Here is a 14,862-nt window from a genome sequence, read left to right on the forward strand (position 1 = left end):
ACATGTCATAATATCTGAACCACAGACCCAAACACCACATTCCAAACACCACATTCCAAACACCACATTCCAAATTTCTCTGGCTGTGCAGTCAATTTTATTAATTTACAGCATCCACATTCCACCTACAACCTACTAAGTGGCAGCATACCACTTAGAGCAATTACTCTACATACAATTAGATTAACGTCAGTACACAACAGTTTGCACTACCCAGGTGCCTAGGGCTCGTGTCTGATATATATGGCTCTTATTTGTATTGTTTATAGTTCTGATGCAGTATGTTTCAAGCTCTTGCTTTGCTGTATTATTATTGGCCTGTTTGAAAACCAACTCTATACTGAGACTCTTTGTTAATTTGGTGTGTGCTAATGTTTGTTTGTGTTCAGTATGTGTGTGAATGGTGTTAATATAAGGGGTTGCGGTCCTTTATTTCTGTGTGCTGCTGGCTAATTAGTGCGGGTGAATGGAATAGGTTTGTTGTGCTCTGATAAGAGCAGTTTTCTTACCTGTTTTGCCTTGTTGTTGGGCGCGAGGGCGTCTTGTAGACTTTATCCGGTCTTCCTTGTTGTTTGGAAGGCACTGTGCGTTCCAAAAGCCCGAACTTCCTGTTTCGGTTCAGAGTGTGGAACACATCGTCGAAGACCGGATAAACCCTACAAGACGCCCTCGCACAACAGGCTGGGTGTTTGCAGGCAGAATCGTTTCTCTTTGAGGGGCGATTAGGTGGAGAGCGATGTGTTCACTGCTTCTGATAGGCAGTGGTGAACCGAGTACAAGGAGGGGTTTCTGGAGAACTGGAAACCCCCCTGCGTGCGCGCCTGCTAAGGAGTAGAATCCATAAGCATTCAACATACTACATGTTTTACTGTAACTGAACCATCCTACTCAGACAACTGAACAGCTGAGAATTCTACTGAAGAGCAAATATCAGTCACATTTACATCCAACTAAAGATTAATTATATAGAAAGTAACAATATTGTTTTAGTTTTAGAACAGAAAATGTATACTAACAGTTTTAACAGCTTTTTTTTTTAATAAAGGAATTTAATACTCCCTTTTTTCAAAATAAAATCACTGGTGTAAAATGTCAATTGTGGATTAACTTGATGAAAAATAAAAAAAATAAAACAGGTTCAGCAACATTTCAACAACAAAAAAAGTCCTGCACAGTTTAATGAAATAATGGCTGTGTGTATCCTCCACACCTGCCGGCAATTGCACCACAGAGTTCAAAAGAAAAAAAATGAGAACTATAGTTGGAACATCCTTGAGTAAATATTGTAATATAAACAATGTAATCTAATTACAAATAGCAACAGCTGCAGTTTATAACCCACTGATTCCAATTCTTTCGTCCTCTAAGCATGCTGGACTGTCTGTTTAGTAAACTTTCACACACTTTAAAAATGTAGAATTAATTTTACAAGATTACAACATGGTGGCAGCCAAGGAACCAGTAGTAGTACAAGTGTATCCACAAGCTACTTACACTGTAATTACGTTCTGCTAGCTCTGTGCCCACTACTCCTGTGATGGCATTGTATTACTTCCATTTGTACAGCATGATTTATATCATATATACTGGTTAAATATAATGTGACATTGTGCCCATCTGTCTCATTATCATTTTTCTGGAAAACACTGTAGCCAAATATATAATTGTACGCTCTCTTTATTCCACATGTCCTGACATACCAGACAACTAAATTGGCTTGGCCATGTTCAAGAGTCATGGTGCGATTGTCATTACACCACTGAAAGTAAAGACTAGTCCAACTGAAAAGGAGCATTGGAAAGTATCTCCACCCAACTTTCCTATTGTGAAGCGCTACGGAATTTGCTGGCGCTACATAAAAAAATGTTGATTGTGATGATGAACTTTCCAGCTTGGTCTCTATGAAAACTTTGCTGGTGACTAAGCAAGAGCTTCAGTAAAATCATAGACTTCATATTCTCAACTGGAATTCCCACCTCCAAAATGTTGAAATCAAATTTTAACAGCACTCAATACATTAAACATGAATGTCCTTACTTGAGAACGAATCTAAATACAGCCTAATAGGGGAAACAAGCACATGTATACTTTATAATACAATTCCCAATATGACCTCGACAATATTTTAGAACAGGAAAATCCGTTTGCAATTCGGCAAAAAGTCATATTCATTACTATTATCAACATCAATATTATTATTATTATTAATATAACCTGCTGGAGGTTATATCCATATTTCTTCATCAGCATGCTCACGCCACATTCTACATTCTCAGCAGCTGCAGTAGCAGTGGCTAGATTCCACAACTTAGATTTAATTGTTTAATAAAACTATATTTGATAATGAGAAAAATATCAGTTTTATTAGATCTCTCCAATGTCTTCCAGACAATTTGGGAAGCCTGGATCACTTAGTAAAATTATTCCTTTCAGAAACTATAGCTTTCAAGCAGACGGTATATAAAGGTTTATATATTTCCTCTCACCTGAAAAATGAGCTGAGATTTCTACCGTAGCATCAGAAGAAGTGTGTGGCTGCGATGTCTGACACATGCATAACGCATTGATACATCAAGGTAAAGCATGGTGACCAGATAGCCATGACTCTTAGGGTATATTTACTAAACTGCGGGTTTGAAAAAGTGGGGATGTTGCCTATAGCAACCAATCAGATTCTAACTGTCATTTTGTAGAATGTACTAAATAAATGATACCTGGAATCTGATTGTAAATATACCCCTAGGGCTCTTTTCTTACAGTTGTGTTTGTGCTCCGGAATCATATGTAGGTAACAACTCTGGGACGTAATGGTGCAATGGAAACTTTAGATCAAATTAGCAGAAACTTGCTAGACTACTGCAAGACAAAACTATAAAAGTACCTCATCAAATAATACGGAATAGTAGGTTGCTGGTATTTCAAAGCAAGTAGAGGTTTTTACTCTATGGGGGGTGTTTAACGGTGCCACCAAACATTGCAGCTGCGCACATTTCCAGGCACTGCAGTACCCCAACATCGAGGACTTTATTATGCAGGAGAAATCTGTGATGTAACATCGCTGCGGAGTGCCCTTACTACCGATCCGGAGGCACTCTACGGACAATTGCATTTACCCCTATATAGGCATAGATTTTATTAATACATAGTAATCATACAATACAGAGATCAGCGATTTCTAATTGGACACAAGACCAGATAAATGAGCTAGCAATTACTACTTGTGTTTAAATAGACGCACCCCTGTGGTAGCACCTGTCTGCAGTCATTGGATTTTATAGCCATGGTGCATAGCAACAAGCCATTTTCATCATTTAATTATTGAATTTGTGATACAAAGAGGATATAAAGTATTTTTAGACTCAATATTTGGCAGTTCAAAGTAGAATTACTCATAATTTTAAAATCACATGATGATTCATCAGCCCATCTGAGGGAAATCTAATTAGGAACAGCTAGTATACATTCCTTGCCCAAGCTTTTAGTCCCCTCTGCTTTCTGATGCAGCTGTCCTTTTACAAGACAGAGAGTACACAGCTTGAGACCTAGGTCCCGGGGATATTATTCAGTGTCTCCACAAACTGCAAGAATACATCTCAGCCTCCTGTAGATGCAAAGGTCACTTTGAATGTTGATGTATTGCTTCATTTTATAAACAAACTTAAAGATACTGTAATGTAAAGATCTCTCTATCTCCACACACAAAGGGGCATATTTAATTAGCTTGGCGGTCCTCGATTACGCGCCGGAACGGGCAGCAACAGTAATATGCGGTACCGCAATAAAGCGGATTCTCCTTCGCACCCCATAGGGTTGCAAAGGGAAATCCGCGGCATTGAGCAAAGCACAGCGGCTGCGTAATCGCGGACCGTCCAGCTAATTGAATATGCCCCAAAAAGTTAAATCCAGTATCTTGATTAGGTACTTTATTACCATAAATAAATAACTAAAATTCCTTGGATCACAGTTATAGCAACACAAGCATTTAAGAAGTTTGCTATAAATCTGCCTGATTAGACTACTTACATGCAGAGAGAGTATTGGAGTAGAGAACTTCAACCTGTAGGATACAAGGTTATATTTGTTGTGTCCTAAAAAAAAAATCTAGAATTATATGTTCACACAATGATTCAAACATTTTATTTGTTTTGAATGAACCCCAAATATTTCTTTGTGTTTGCACGTGCTGGTTCTTTGACTACCAAACACATCTGCAGCTAACAATAAAGTCTAAATATAAATCAGAATACTTGCTTCAAAGCACTGTTCATTATTTTTAGCTTCATGAACTGTATACCTATCTACAGGTAGTAGACAAAAAATAGAAACATCAATATAAAGTTACTTAACAGTGCATTGGGACACATTATTTGGCTAGTGCAGACTGTATGTGTTGGAGCACGGACTCTACCAATGTCTGGAACTGAGCAGGAGAGATGCAGCACTGCATGGTCATCCCACAGGAAAGTCACTCAATAGACATCTATGTCTCAGGTGTCATTTCACAATGTCTTATAAATGCTTGATTACAGTCACAATAGGATACTGAGGAGGTAATGACATGAGCATGACACCGATCTTATCCATATCAAACCAGTGGGAAAACACCTGTGTTCTGTGGACGGGAGCATAATCATCCTGGAAAACAATTCTCCCTTCAGGAAAGAAACACGGGGTGAAATGTATCACACTGTACCATTAAGCAGCTATCAGCATTAACCTTCTCATTTAGAGAAATGGCTGCTAAAAAACCATGAGAAGAAAATGTGCCCCATAACAATATAGAACCACCAAAACTATTCAATGTTTAAAGCAAGAACTCAGGACTGCTGAGTACATGTGTGGCGCCAACCTAAAGAACTCATCTGCTTGTCGAGAAGTTGGTGGAGGATGATTCATCTTGCCAAGCCACCTTGTGTTATTTTGTTTTGTTCTTTAACAAACTGACTGCTCAAGCCACAGGATGTAAGCCACAGCTGTAAGCCACAAGCTGTAAGCCACAGGATGTAAGCCACAAGCTGCTCTTCTGTTTTGTCTTGCAGTAAGAATTCTTGGGAATCACATTATTGGATATTGCGCTCCCACCAGAGCTGGATTAAGGCTTTGGGGGGCCCGGGGCACTTAAGACAGGGGGGGCCCCTAGGATCTCAAATTAAGAGCATAGTGTCTTCATTGGGTATAAGGCTGTAAGTATTGACATATCCTGCATTACAACACCTATAGCCAGCAGTACAACATTTACAGATCTCACCAGAGGGCTCGCCTAGGTTGTCTGCACAAGAAAGTCATTACTTACACAAACTAAAATACTTTACATTAAAACAATCATCAAAACCCCACATTAAAATGGGCATTGACACCACACATTAAAACCAGCAATGATACCACTGATAACGCACATTAAAACTAGCAATGATACTGCACATTAAAAATGCCATTGATAACACACGCTATCTATCTATTTATATAGTGCCACTAATTCCGCAGCGATGTACAGAGAATCCCCATTGGAGCTTACAGTCTAAATTCCCTAACACACACACACACACACACAGACAGACACACAAACAGAGAGACTAGGGTCAATTTAATAGCAGCCAATTAACCTACCAGAATGTTATTGGTGTGTGGGAGGAAACCCACGCAAACACGGGGAGAACATACAAACTCCGCACAGATAAGGCCTTGATAGGGAATCTAAATCATGACCCCAGTGCTGTGAGACAGAAGTGCTAACCACTAAGCCACCATGCTGCCCATAAAACCAAGATGTTTTTTTGTTCCCATTTACATAAGGCAGTGTAAATAAATCCTTCACTGCTATGGAGAGTAGCACTGAATAAAAAAGGAAAAGACAAAACTCTGCATACGCCACCATCTTTAAAAATATCACAAAAAACCCTGCTTCTTATTCCTGTCAAATATATATATATTTGTGCACTGTTGTAACAATAATATCAAAACTAGGCTCTCTGAATTCTAAGTGATATTAAAGGTTCGATGGAACTGACTATTCTCACTGACAAGGCAGGAATGGTTAGGTAAGCAAATGACAACAGACAAATCCTTGTTCCACCTAAGGCCTGTTAACCAATGGTGTAAAAAAAACGCAGGTTTAAAATGCATATAAACGATATGCATCATCATTCAGTTCACATTTTGCATATTAAGGGTTTTCTTGATATCTACTTATATATGATTTATTTGTTTTTCCACAGTTTAAATATGTGCCCAGCAGGGCCGGACTGGGAGTAAAAATCAGCCCTGGCATTTCAAGCATACAGGCCCATCTCTGTTGATGAGCAGGACAAAATCGTGTGCCGCTGGGCAGCAAATCCTGACTAAGCGGGACAGTCACCCACCAAATTCAGGACAGTTGGCAGACTGTCCTCGTCTCTCCTACCTGTCTTGTCATTGTCCGCACTTGTGGCTGCTGGTGTCTTTAGATCAGTTGCTGCTTGTCTGGATCCTAGAATGTTGGAGGCCCTATTAGGAAAAAAAAAAATGGGTACATGAAATTTAGAAAACTCCAACCAGCACCGGTGTTCAATCAATATAGCACCCACGTTTTAAATTTAGGCCTCACTCCAGCCCCAACATTAAAATAATAGTATTCACATTTGATAAATACATCTATTTCCCTCCAACTAGCCCTGACATTAAATAGTATATACATTTAATAAATATACCTATTTCCCTACAACCAGCCCCAAACATTAAATTAATAGTATTCCCATTTAATAAGTTAACCTATTTCCCTCCCTCCAAACAACCCCAGCAAGAAATTAAATAGCATTTATGTTTAATAAAAATAACCATTTCCCACAACCATCTCAGGCATTAAATAATTCATAATCACATTCAATAAATATACCTCATTTTCCCCAAACAGCCCCACATTCACTTAATAGTACACATTACAGTCATATACTGTCCCCCACACACATTACAGTCATATACTGTCCCCCACACACATTACAGTCATATACTGTCCCCCACACACATTACACAGTCGTATACTGTCCCCCCACACACATTACAGTCATATACTGTCCCCCCACACACATTACAGTCATATACTGTCCCCCACACACATTACAGTCATATATTGTCCCCCACACACATTACAATCATATACTGTCCCCCACACACATTACAGTCATATACTGTCCCCCACACACATTACAGTCATATACTGTCCCCCACACACATTACACAGTCGTATACTGTCCCCCCACACACATTACAGTCATATACTGTCCCCAACACACATTACAGTCATATACTGTGTCCCCCCCCCCCCGCACATTGGCCATTTTTATTGTCCCCCTCCTACAGTCATTGCCCCTGCATACATTGTCACTCACTCCCCTTTCCCATGCATACATTGTCACCCACTCCCCCCCCCCCTTCCCCCTGCAGACATTTTCCTCCCCCTGCAGACATCACTTCTCACGTGCAGTAATTTTTAGTTATTGCCACCCCAGCCCCTGTCACTATCCCCTGGACGGATTAGAAAAAAAAACAGCGCACCAACTTACCGAAGGCGGCTGCGTCGGCGCGATGTGACGTCATCGCGTGGCCGCGCGGAAGTTTAAAAAAAAAAGAGAGAAACTATGACGACTCACCTGCTTACTTTCTTGGTGCTTAGGAGGAGCTGCTGCACATGCGCAGCAGCTCAATTTCGGACATTTTTGACAGTACAGCAGCTGCGGTGCTGCTGTACTACTGGCAAATGTTTTTCGAGATCATCCAAGGGTTAAGGAGTGCTCGCATTTGTCAGGGGGCCCCCGCAGTCGTATTTCCCAGCAACTGGCAGGTGAGGTGATGCGGGGGGCCCTCGGAGAGAGGGGGGCCCGGGGCACGTGCCCCCTGTGCCCCCCCCCCTTAATCCGGCTATGGCTCCCACCCACTAATGCCCTCTTCCCCTCAGAGTTCTATGCTAACATCACCTTAAACACCGGTGCTTGTGAAACATTACCAAGTTGAGCTGTCTTGGTCACTGAAGCTTCTGCTAAACATGCCCCAACATTCACACTGCTTTCAAAGCCACTAAGTTCTCCTAAAGCTGTGTTAGCCATTGTGACAGGATGGACGCCTATGCCACCCTGTCTGTTGTTGCTGGCAACCAGCTCATCTTACTTTGCTACCGTCCCATTTTGTTATTCCTAATACGCCCCTCCTGCCGCAGTAGGAGGAGCCTGCTGCCACCACTGGACTCCTTTATTGCCCACAGAACCACGTTCCTTCTGGGTAACTGTTGCTGCTAGTGTATTCCCATGCTGGTACACTTGGGCTGGTACCCCTGACTGCTTACTATGGATCAGGGTGCTGTGGATGGATTCCCTCTGGCCTATCACACTGGCCAGAGCTGCTGGGTAGCGGCAGAGCGATGGTACTGGAGAGCTGAGTCCAAACTTCAGAAACAGCCGTAGGACGGATTAGATTTAGTGTCTAACCTGTAGGTCACAGGATTACAGCAATATTGAATAAGTTGTCAAGCAGGGTCTAGAAGCAAAGAGTGATGTTTATTTCGCTCAAGTGCCCTGACAAGGACAGTTCCACTGATTAAAGGTATCAGTGGTCAGGTCAGATGGAACATCAGAATGATACATTTCCGTTTATAAGGGCTCCCGCTTTTTATACTATTTTAGACACAGCCTTACAGGCTATTTTTAGAATCAGGATGTAACCTGTTTACCAAAACATAGAATTACATGCATTGCAAAGCTAACAATATTTACGCTTATCTGTGATATCTTAAAACCTAAAGTCTAATCTCCCTATGTCTTCAGGTGCTAGACCCTCAAACATCAAAAGGTCCAATTAGCATGGGTCCTTTCTTCAAACAGTTGCAGAATACACATTTACTCAAAAGAAAAGAATTCCCAAGAAAAGTTGAAAACCCAAGCAAGGCATTTCCTTACACCAAGATATACAAAAGGCTTTCTAGACAAAGGCTTATTGTGTCAGATATATACATCAAAGTAAGGCATTTCCTCCTGCAAGGTTAAACAGAAAAAACTAATTTTCTCCCCTGGTCTCAGAAATAAAGATTTCCTATATCAAAATATTCACAATATCAAAAATAAGTACATTGGCAATTGTCTAAATTAGCACCCTGCGCTATTTCATTTAAATAAATGTATACCATAAGTTATTTATAAGTGATCCAGTCACAGCCATAATAATAGACAACCATGGCAGGAGTGACTAATGTAAAATGCTCTGGCAATTATTATTATATTATGTTTCAGGTGGAATGAAAGAACATGTACTTGGTGGAGTTAAGGATTGGTGGGGATATGGCAACAGAACAAACCTGGAAGGCTGCCTATTATCCAAACCACCAAATAACAGTGTTATTTCAGCAAAAAAAGAAAATTTAAAGCTGATGTAGTGATTACTATCTTTATGGGAAACACCTGTAGTGAATAGCTGCTATCAACTTGATTTATATGGATATTTAATTACGGCGATCAATGCTTTACTTTTAATGTTCTACTGAATTGATTCAGATCATTCAAGGCAGTAAAGTCTTACAAAACGCAAATTCAGGCATTACCATCATAATCTCAAACAGAAAACCTGTGTATAGCTTGAAAGGGTTGCAGGCTGTGTCACACAGTGAAAAGGAACTAGGCATATATAATTAACTAACACACTTGTCTAGTCAAAAATCAATCGTATCACCAATCTAGGGGTTATTTACAAAGGCCCGCAACCCCTGGTCAGTTCTAAAATATATAGCTCAGATAATATGAAGAAAAGGAAAGTTGTTAGATAACTGCACTGCAGAAAACATTGCACTGGCTCCTCTTTGCAGGGCAGTGTGTACATTCATTTTTCCAGGACACGGTACAAAAAATACCAATCCTGTCTTAGAAATTATCTTCCTTTACCCACCTGTTCATTGTAAGCTGCCAATATTGTGGCTTTAGGATTGTTAAATATGCTGTATCCCTTTCATTGCCTCTAACACGAAATTGTAACAGATTGAACATTAAGTGTGGTGTAACAAAGGTGTTTTTCCAGCTGGAAAAGTGCGGTGTTCAATATCTCCCACGATGATAGCTTGTGATGCAACTAAAGCTGGTCTTTTATCAGTAGTGACTGACCGGATCTCTGTCACAATTAATCACACATGTACCCAAGAAAAGCCACAGTGACGTTGACAATGACCACATCTACTGACATCTAATAGATTCTGATGGTCAACCTTTTGGCAGATACACACGGTAATTTACAGCCAATTACGTTGAAGACTGCCTAATTAATTGCCAAAATCATTTCATGAATGGGCAGATTTATAGCAAAGAAAACTGAATAATAATAATAATACTGATGATAATAATAATAATCTCTGCTTGTTTATTTTTTAAAGTGTGACATGTAAAACCAGGAAAGAGGTAACAGAAAAAAATAAATAGAAATTATCAATGACAAGAGCATTTACTTAAGGAAATTTTACCTTCTGTGGAGTTTATGTTGAGGAAATTAAAAAAAAAAAAAAATCAAAAGGGAAGGAAAAGCCAATCGGGTTCCCGGAGACAGTAGGAAGTAACTTAGAGGCAAAAATACATTAGTTAGGAACTAAGGAAACTCAGAAGAATGAAGTTAAAGTAGCAAATCTGGTTAGGCAGAGAGAGGCTAAGAAAGTAATCAGAAGTGCAAAGGTTCAGGCTGAGGAAAAGACTGCAGAGTCAGCAAATAAAACATTTTTTACATTTCTCTATATCAAAAGACTAAAGATAGAGTGAAAAATGGGTATAACAAACAGAATTAATTATTTCTGTTCAGTATTTACACTAGAAGGAACAGGACCTCAGTTAAGTGTTAAATTTACTGATGCAAAAATGAGTCCATTTACAGAGAAGGGAATACTGACAGAATTCTTAAAACTGAAAGTAGACAAGATAAGAGGGCCGGATGAGATACTAAAAGATTATACAGGAGCTGGTTATGCCATTAACTCAATTATTCAACCAGTCACTATTAACGGAAGTAGCCAAGAAGACTGTTAAAATCAAGCGTAGTCCTGTTTCACAAAAGTAGAAGTAAAGAAGTGTTTGGCAACTACAGACCAGTGAGCTCTACACTGGCAATAAAGAAATTAGTAGAAACACTACTGGAGGAACAAAAACAAAACTTTACTATATCTGAATCCAGCAAGAACCCTAGTAGCATGGATTTACTGGTGGAGAGCACGTCAAACAAATGTGATTGGGCAACTAAGATAACAGATCAAGAAAAAGCAGTAGATGCAGGTTACCTACTATTAAGAGATCATTCCAGTGAAGGGGCAGCCCAGGAGAAATCTTGAATTCTGGCGTGGCATGTGGTGATCAGAGTGGAAAGGCGACGGTCATTCAGGGAACGGGTGAGAATGTGAATGGAGAGGAGGTTGGAGGTATACGGGGCAGTGGAGTGGGAGAGGAGAGGGCCTTGTGGGTGCGGGTGAGGAGTTTGAATAGGATTGTGTTGGGGAAGGGGAACCAGTGAATGACAAGGTAGAGAGGGGAGGCAGAGGAAGAGCGGCATGAAAGGAAGATAAGTCTCACAGCCACGTTGAGTACTGAACAAAGGGTGGTAAGGTGGGAACAGTAGAGGCCAGTTAGGAGAAGGTTACAGTAATCAAGATGGGAAATGATGAATGATGGTTCTGGTGGCGTCCTGAGAGAGGAAGGGTCGGATGTAGGCGATGCTGCATAGTTGGAAATGACAGGATTGAGCAAGAGATTGGATGTGTAGGGTAAAAGAGAGGGAGGAGCCAAGGGTGACACCTAGACAGTGCTAGAACTTAATATGGACTGACAGTGCCCCACTTTGAAGATTGAAATATATTGAATATATTAATTGAAAGACAGACGTTGAGTTTTAGTGAATAAAATGGGTTCGGAAGAGGGAGAGTTTAACTGTGTAGTGACCCAGGTATTTGTACTTGTATCTCTTTAATTCTTTTTTTGCAGACGAACCAAAGATGTAACAGCTTAGATAGACTGAGGAGGGACAAAATGATGATTTAGGAAGATTAGAGAAATGGACAATAGTGTGGAAACTGCAGTTCAATGCCTAAAAATGCAAGATTATGCAATGGCTGGCTGTAGTAGCAAAGACAACTATATCAAATAGGACATAAATAAATTAAGGATCTTACTAGGTATAACAGCTTGGAGCACAGAAGAGAGAAGTGGATATGAAAGTAGTTTTAAAATATATCAAGAACCCTAACATGGTACAGGAAGAAAGCATTCTTCAGAAAGAGAGAAGAATTAGGACAAGACTTGATATCAGTTTATTTTATTTTGCGATGCTTCTAACAGTATGTGCATGTGAAAAATGATATATTTTCATAGGAAGATTGCCTGTATATGCTCTCCTCTGCCAAAACCTGCCCCCCCCCCCCCCACCCCCCACCAGTGCTGAATCATCTTGTTCAGCGTCAGCGGTTTAAAAAATTCCCAGTACAAATAGCTTTTAGCGCTGAGGATTTCATAACCATTGATGCTGGCAGATGATGCAGTAGTTGGAGCTAAATGGACAATCCTTGATATACACAAAAATCGTTCACACAGTAAAAATGTATTGGAATTCAAGAAGTTGAGTTTGCAAAATGTTTGCATGCTGAACTTTAATTCACCCCATTAGCAAATATATAGAAATATATATTGAAAGGGAAATGTCTATAGACTGTCACATGGGAATGATTAAGTTCTGTAGATGGTGGAAAAAAACGCTAGTATTTTCCGCAGATGTTTACGACCACCCTTAGAACTCATACACATAAGAGTTAAAATCAGGCAATCAACAAAACCTTGAAAATGCTTTCTGAGGCTAGTTTAAAAAAAAGGTAAGCAAATTAACCCATATATAATCGCTTTCACACAAGCATCTGCTTCAATTTCACAGTGGCCTGCAGCATTCACATTTGCTAATGCTCAGTAGAATATAAAGGAGTTGTATGGGAACGGCAGTCACAGCACTATGTATAGGGACATAATAATTATGCTGCAGATCAACCTTCAAAGCCATTAATGTCCTGTTTCAACAAGTGGTTTTTCCCCAGGATTGTGTTCACAAAATCATACACACAAAAAGGAATGTGTATATTTTACTCTATTTTAATTAATATACAGTACTGAATATTTACAAAAATATTAACTATTAAAAATCAAATATTTTAACTCACACAAGAAAAACAGACCATTAACTCTACAACGACATCTTGGCAATGTGATGCTGAAGAAAATGTACAGTTGACAGAGATATGTTTTCCAGAGTCTCTGGTTCTCTCTCTCTTTGAACAACACTGGTTCTCTATGAAAAAATAATCACTTTTCTCTTCACTGCTGCCAAGAGATTAAATCCTACTCAAAAGATACTAGCAGGTAGCTGAAAAGCTGCAAATCTGTTTATGGAGTTTAGTTATATCAAAGCAGTTGATCCCCAGTCCTTAAGGTTACATACCCACTGGCATGGGGGGCTGGCTGGCAAATGTTAGCCTGGGGGCAAGACGCGGCTCAACAGACTATTAGGACCATTTTAAAATGGAAAAAAATGCTGGTAGCCCAGTGAGCCAGTCAAAGGTAGCACACTATGGGACTGGCCAAGGTGGCCCGCTGGCATATTATATGCATTTTTAGCACTGGTAAAAAATGCCAAATGATATGCCTTTTGTTTTGTTTTTTTACTAGAGTCTGTATGTTTTCCAATGTCTTGAAAAACATAAATAGACGGAATTTACTCTACGACAGCGTAAATGGGTATAGTACATGTAGGTTGATTCCTACGGTCACATGCTATTACTTGCATTTAACAAGCATTAGAAACAAATTTGTATAAAACCAAGATATATATACTGCATTTTGCAATGGTACGTACTTGTTTATGGAATAGACTTATTTTTCACATATTCAGTTCCCCGTTTCTGTTGCAATGACCCATTTTAATGGAGATCAGAAAGATGCAAATTTGCAGTTAAAAAAAAAAGCCAACCATTGACAGAACAGCATTAATATAGCCGCAGTCAACTGGATTAGTCATATAATAGGGCTGCTGGGAGAAATCAACAACAGATTATAGGGATGGCACAGAGTGGACTGTGACAGCAATGGAAGGAATATAAAGAGACATTCTTCATACATAGGGAATAGAGAGGAATAAGTAACGAAGAAATGAATCTAGGTACTACAGGGAGATTAAACAGGGCTAAAGAGCTGGTGCATGACACAAAAAGAAAGTTAGAACACAAACAAAAAAGTCTGTGTGAACCTGAAGGGACTTTACTATGCTTCCTGCAAGTCTCATACGTCTCTCACCTGGGAGCCAGCAACCAGAGGAAGTCTCCTCCACAGCTCTGCAAACACAGTCATCCTTCAGACACAAGACAGCTTCTTCACCGACCTTTGCACGATCCCCCCGCTGCTCATAGCACGAGTTCAGGCCAGCTTCCCCTCAACCTCAACTCACAGATCCCCGGGTGCCGCTCGTGAACGTCTGTGCCTGAGAATCTCTTCACTTCCTCCCTGCCGCCTCCCTCACCACTCACAGCTGCGCGGCACATTCTGCCCACTAGAGGGAGAAACAACATACGCTGTGTTTACACGTTTATAACATGTGTCTTGAAAGTTTTACTGTTAGTGCAATACATAAAATATGTCAGGAGTGTGCTGATCCTGAGAAGAATGTTACAAAGGACAGAAAAATGTAGGCATATCGTTCTTGTAGCCATAGTCAAGTGGATGGTAATTTTGTCAGTGCTGAAATACTAATCTACAAGTTCTTGCAGGCTTTTTTTCTGAATTTACACTAATAAGTGTAGAGTCTAATATACACCCAAAGAGAAGAGCTGCGTTGGTAATTTTG

The 14,862-nt window shown here is 40.0% G+C and overlaps 1 protein-coding gene across 1 annotated transcript in view; it reads right to left on the reverse strand.

Annotated features, from left to right (window-relative positions):
* Positions 1-14,551, reverse strand: part of MCUB (mitochondrial calcium uniporter dominant negative subunit beta) — a 78,802-nt gene extending 64,251 nt beyond the window's left edge. Inside the window, exon 1 of the mRNA XM_075200667.1 lies at positions 14,316-14,551. Coding sequence (XP_075056768.1) covers positions 14,316-14,369 — 54 coding nt within the window. The 5' untranslated portion in view covers positions 14,370-14,551. The remainder of the gene's footprint in view (positions 1-14,315) is intronic.
* Between the last annotated feature and the right edge of the window lie 311 nt (positions 14,552-14,862).

Source organism: Mixophyes fleayi, chromosome 1 (assembly GCF_038048845.1).
Source record: "Mixophyes fleayi isolate aMixFle1 chromosome 1, aMixFle1.hap1, whole genome shotgun sequence".
In the NCBI taxonomy this organism is placed as follows: Eukaryota; Metazoa; Chordata; class Amphibia; order Anura; family Limnodynastidae; genus Mixophyes; species Mixophyes fleayi.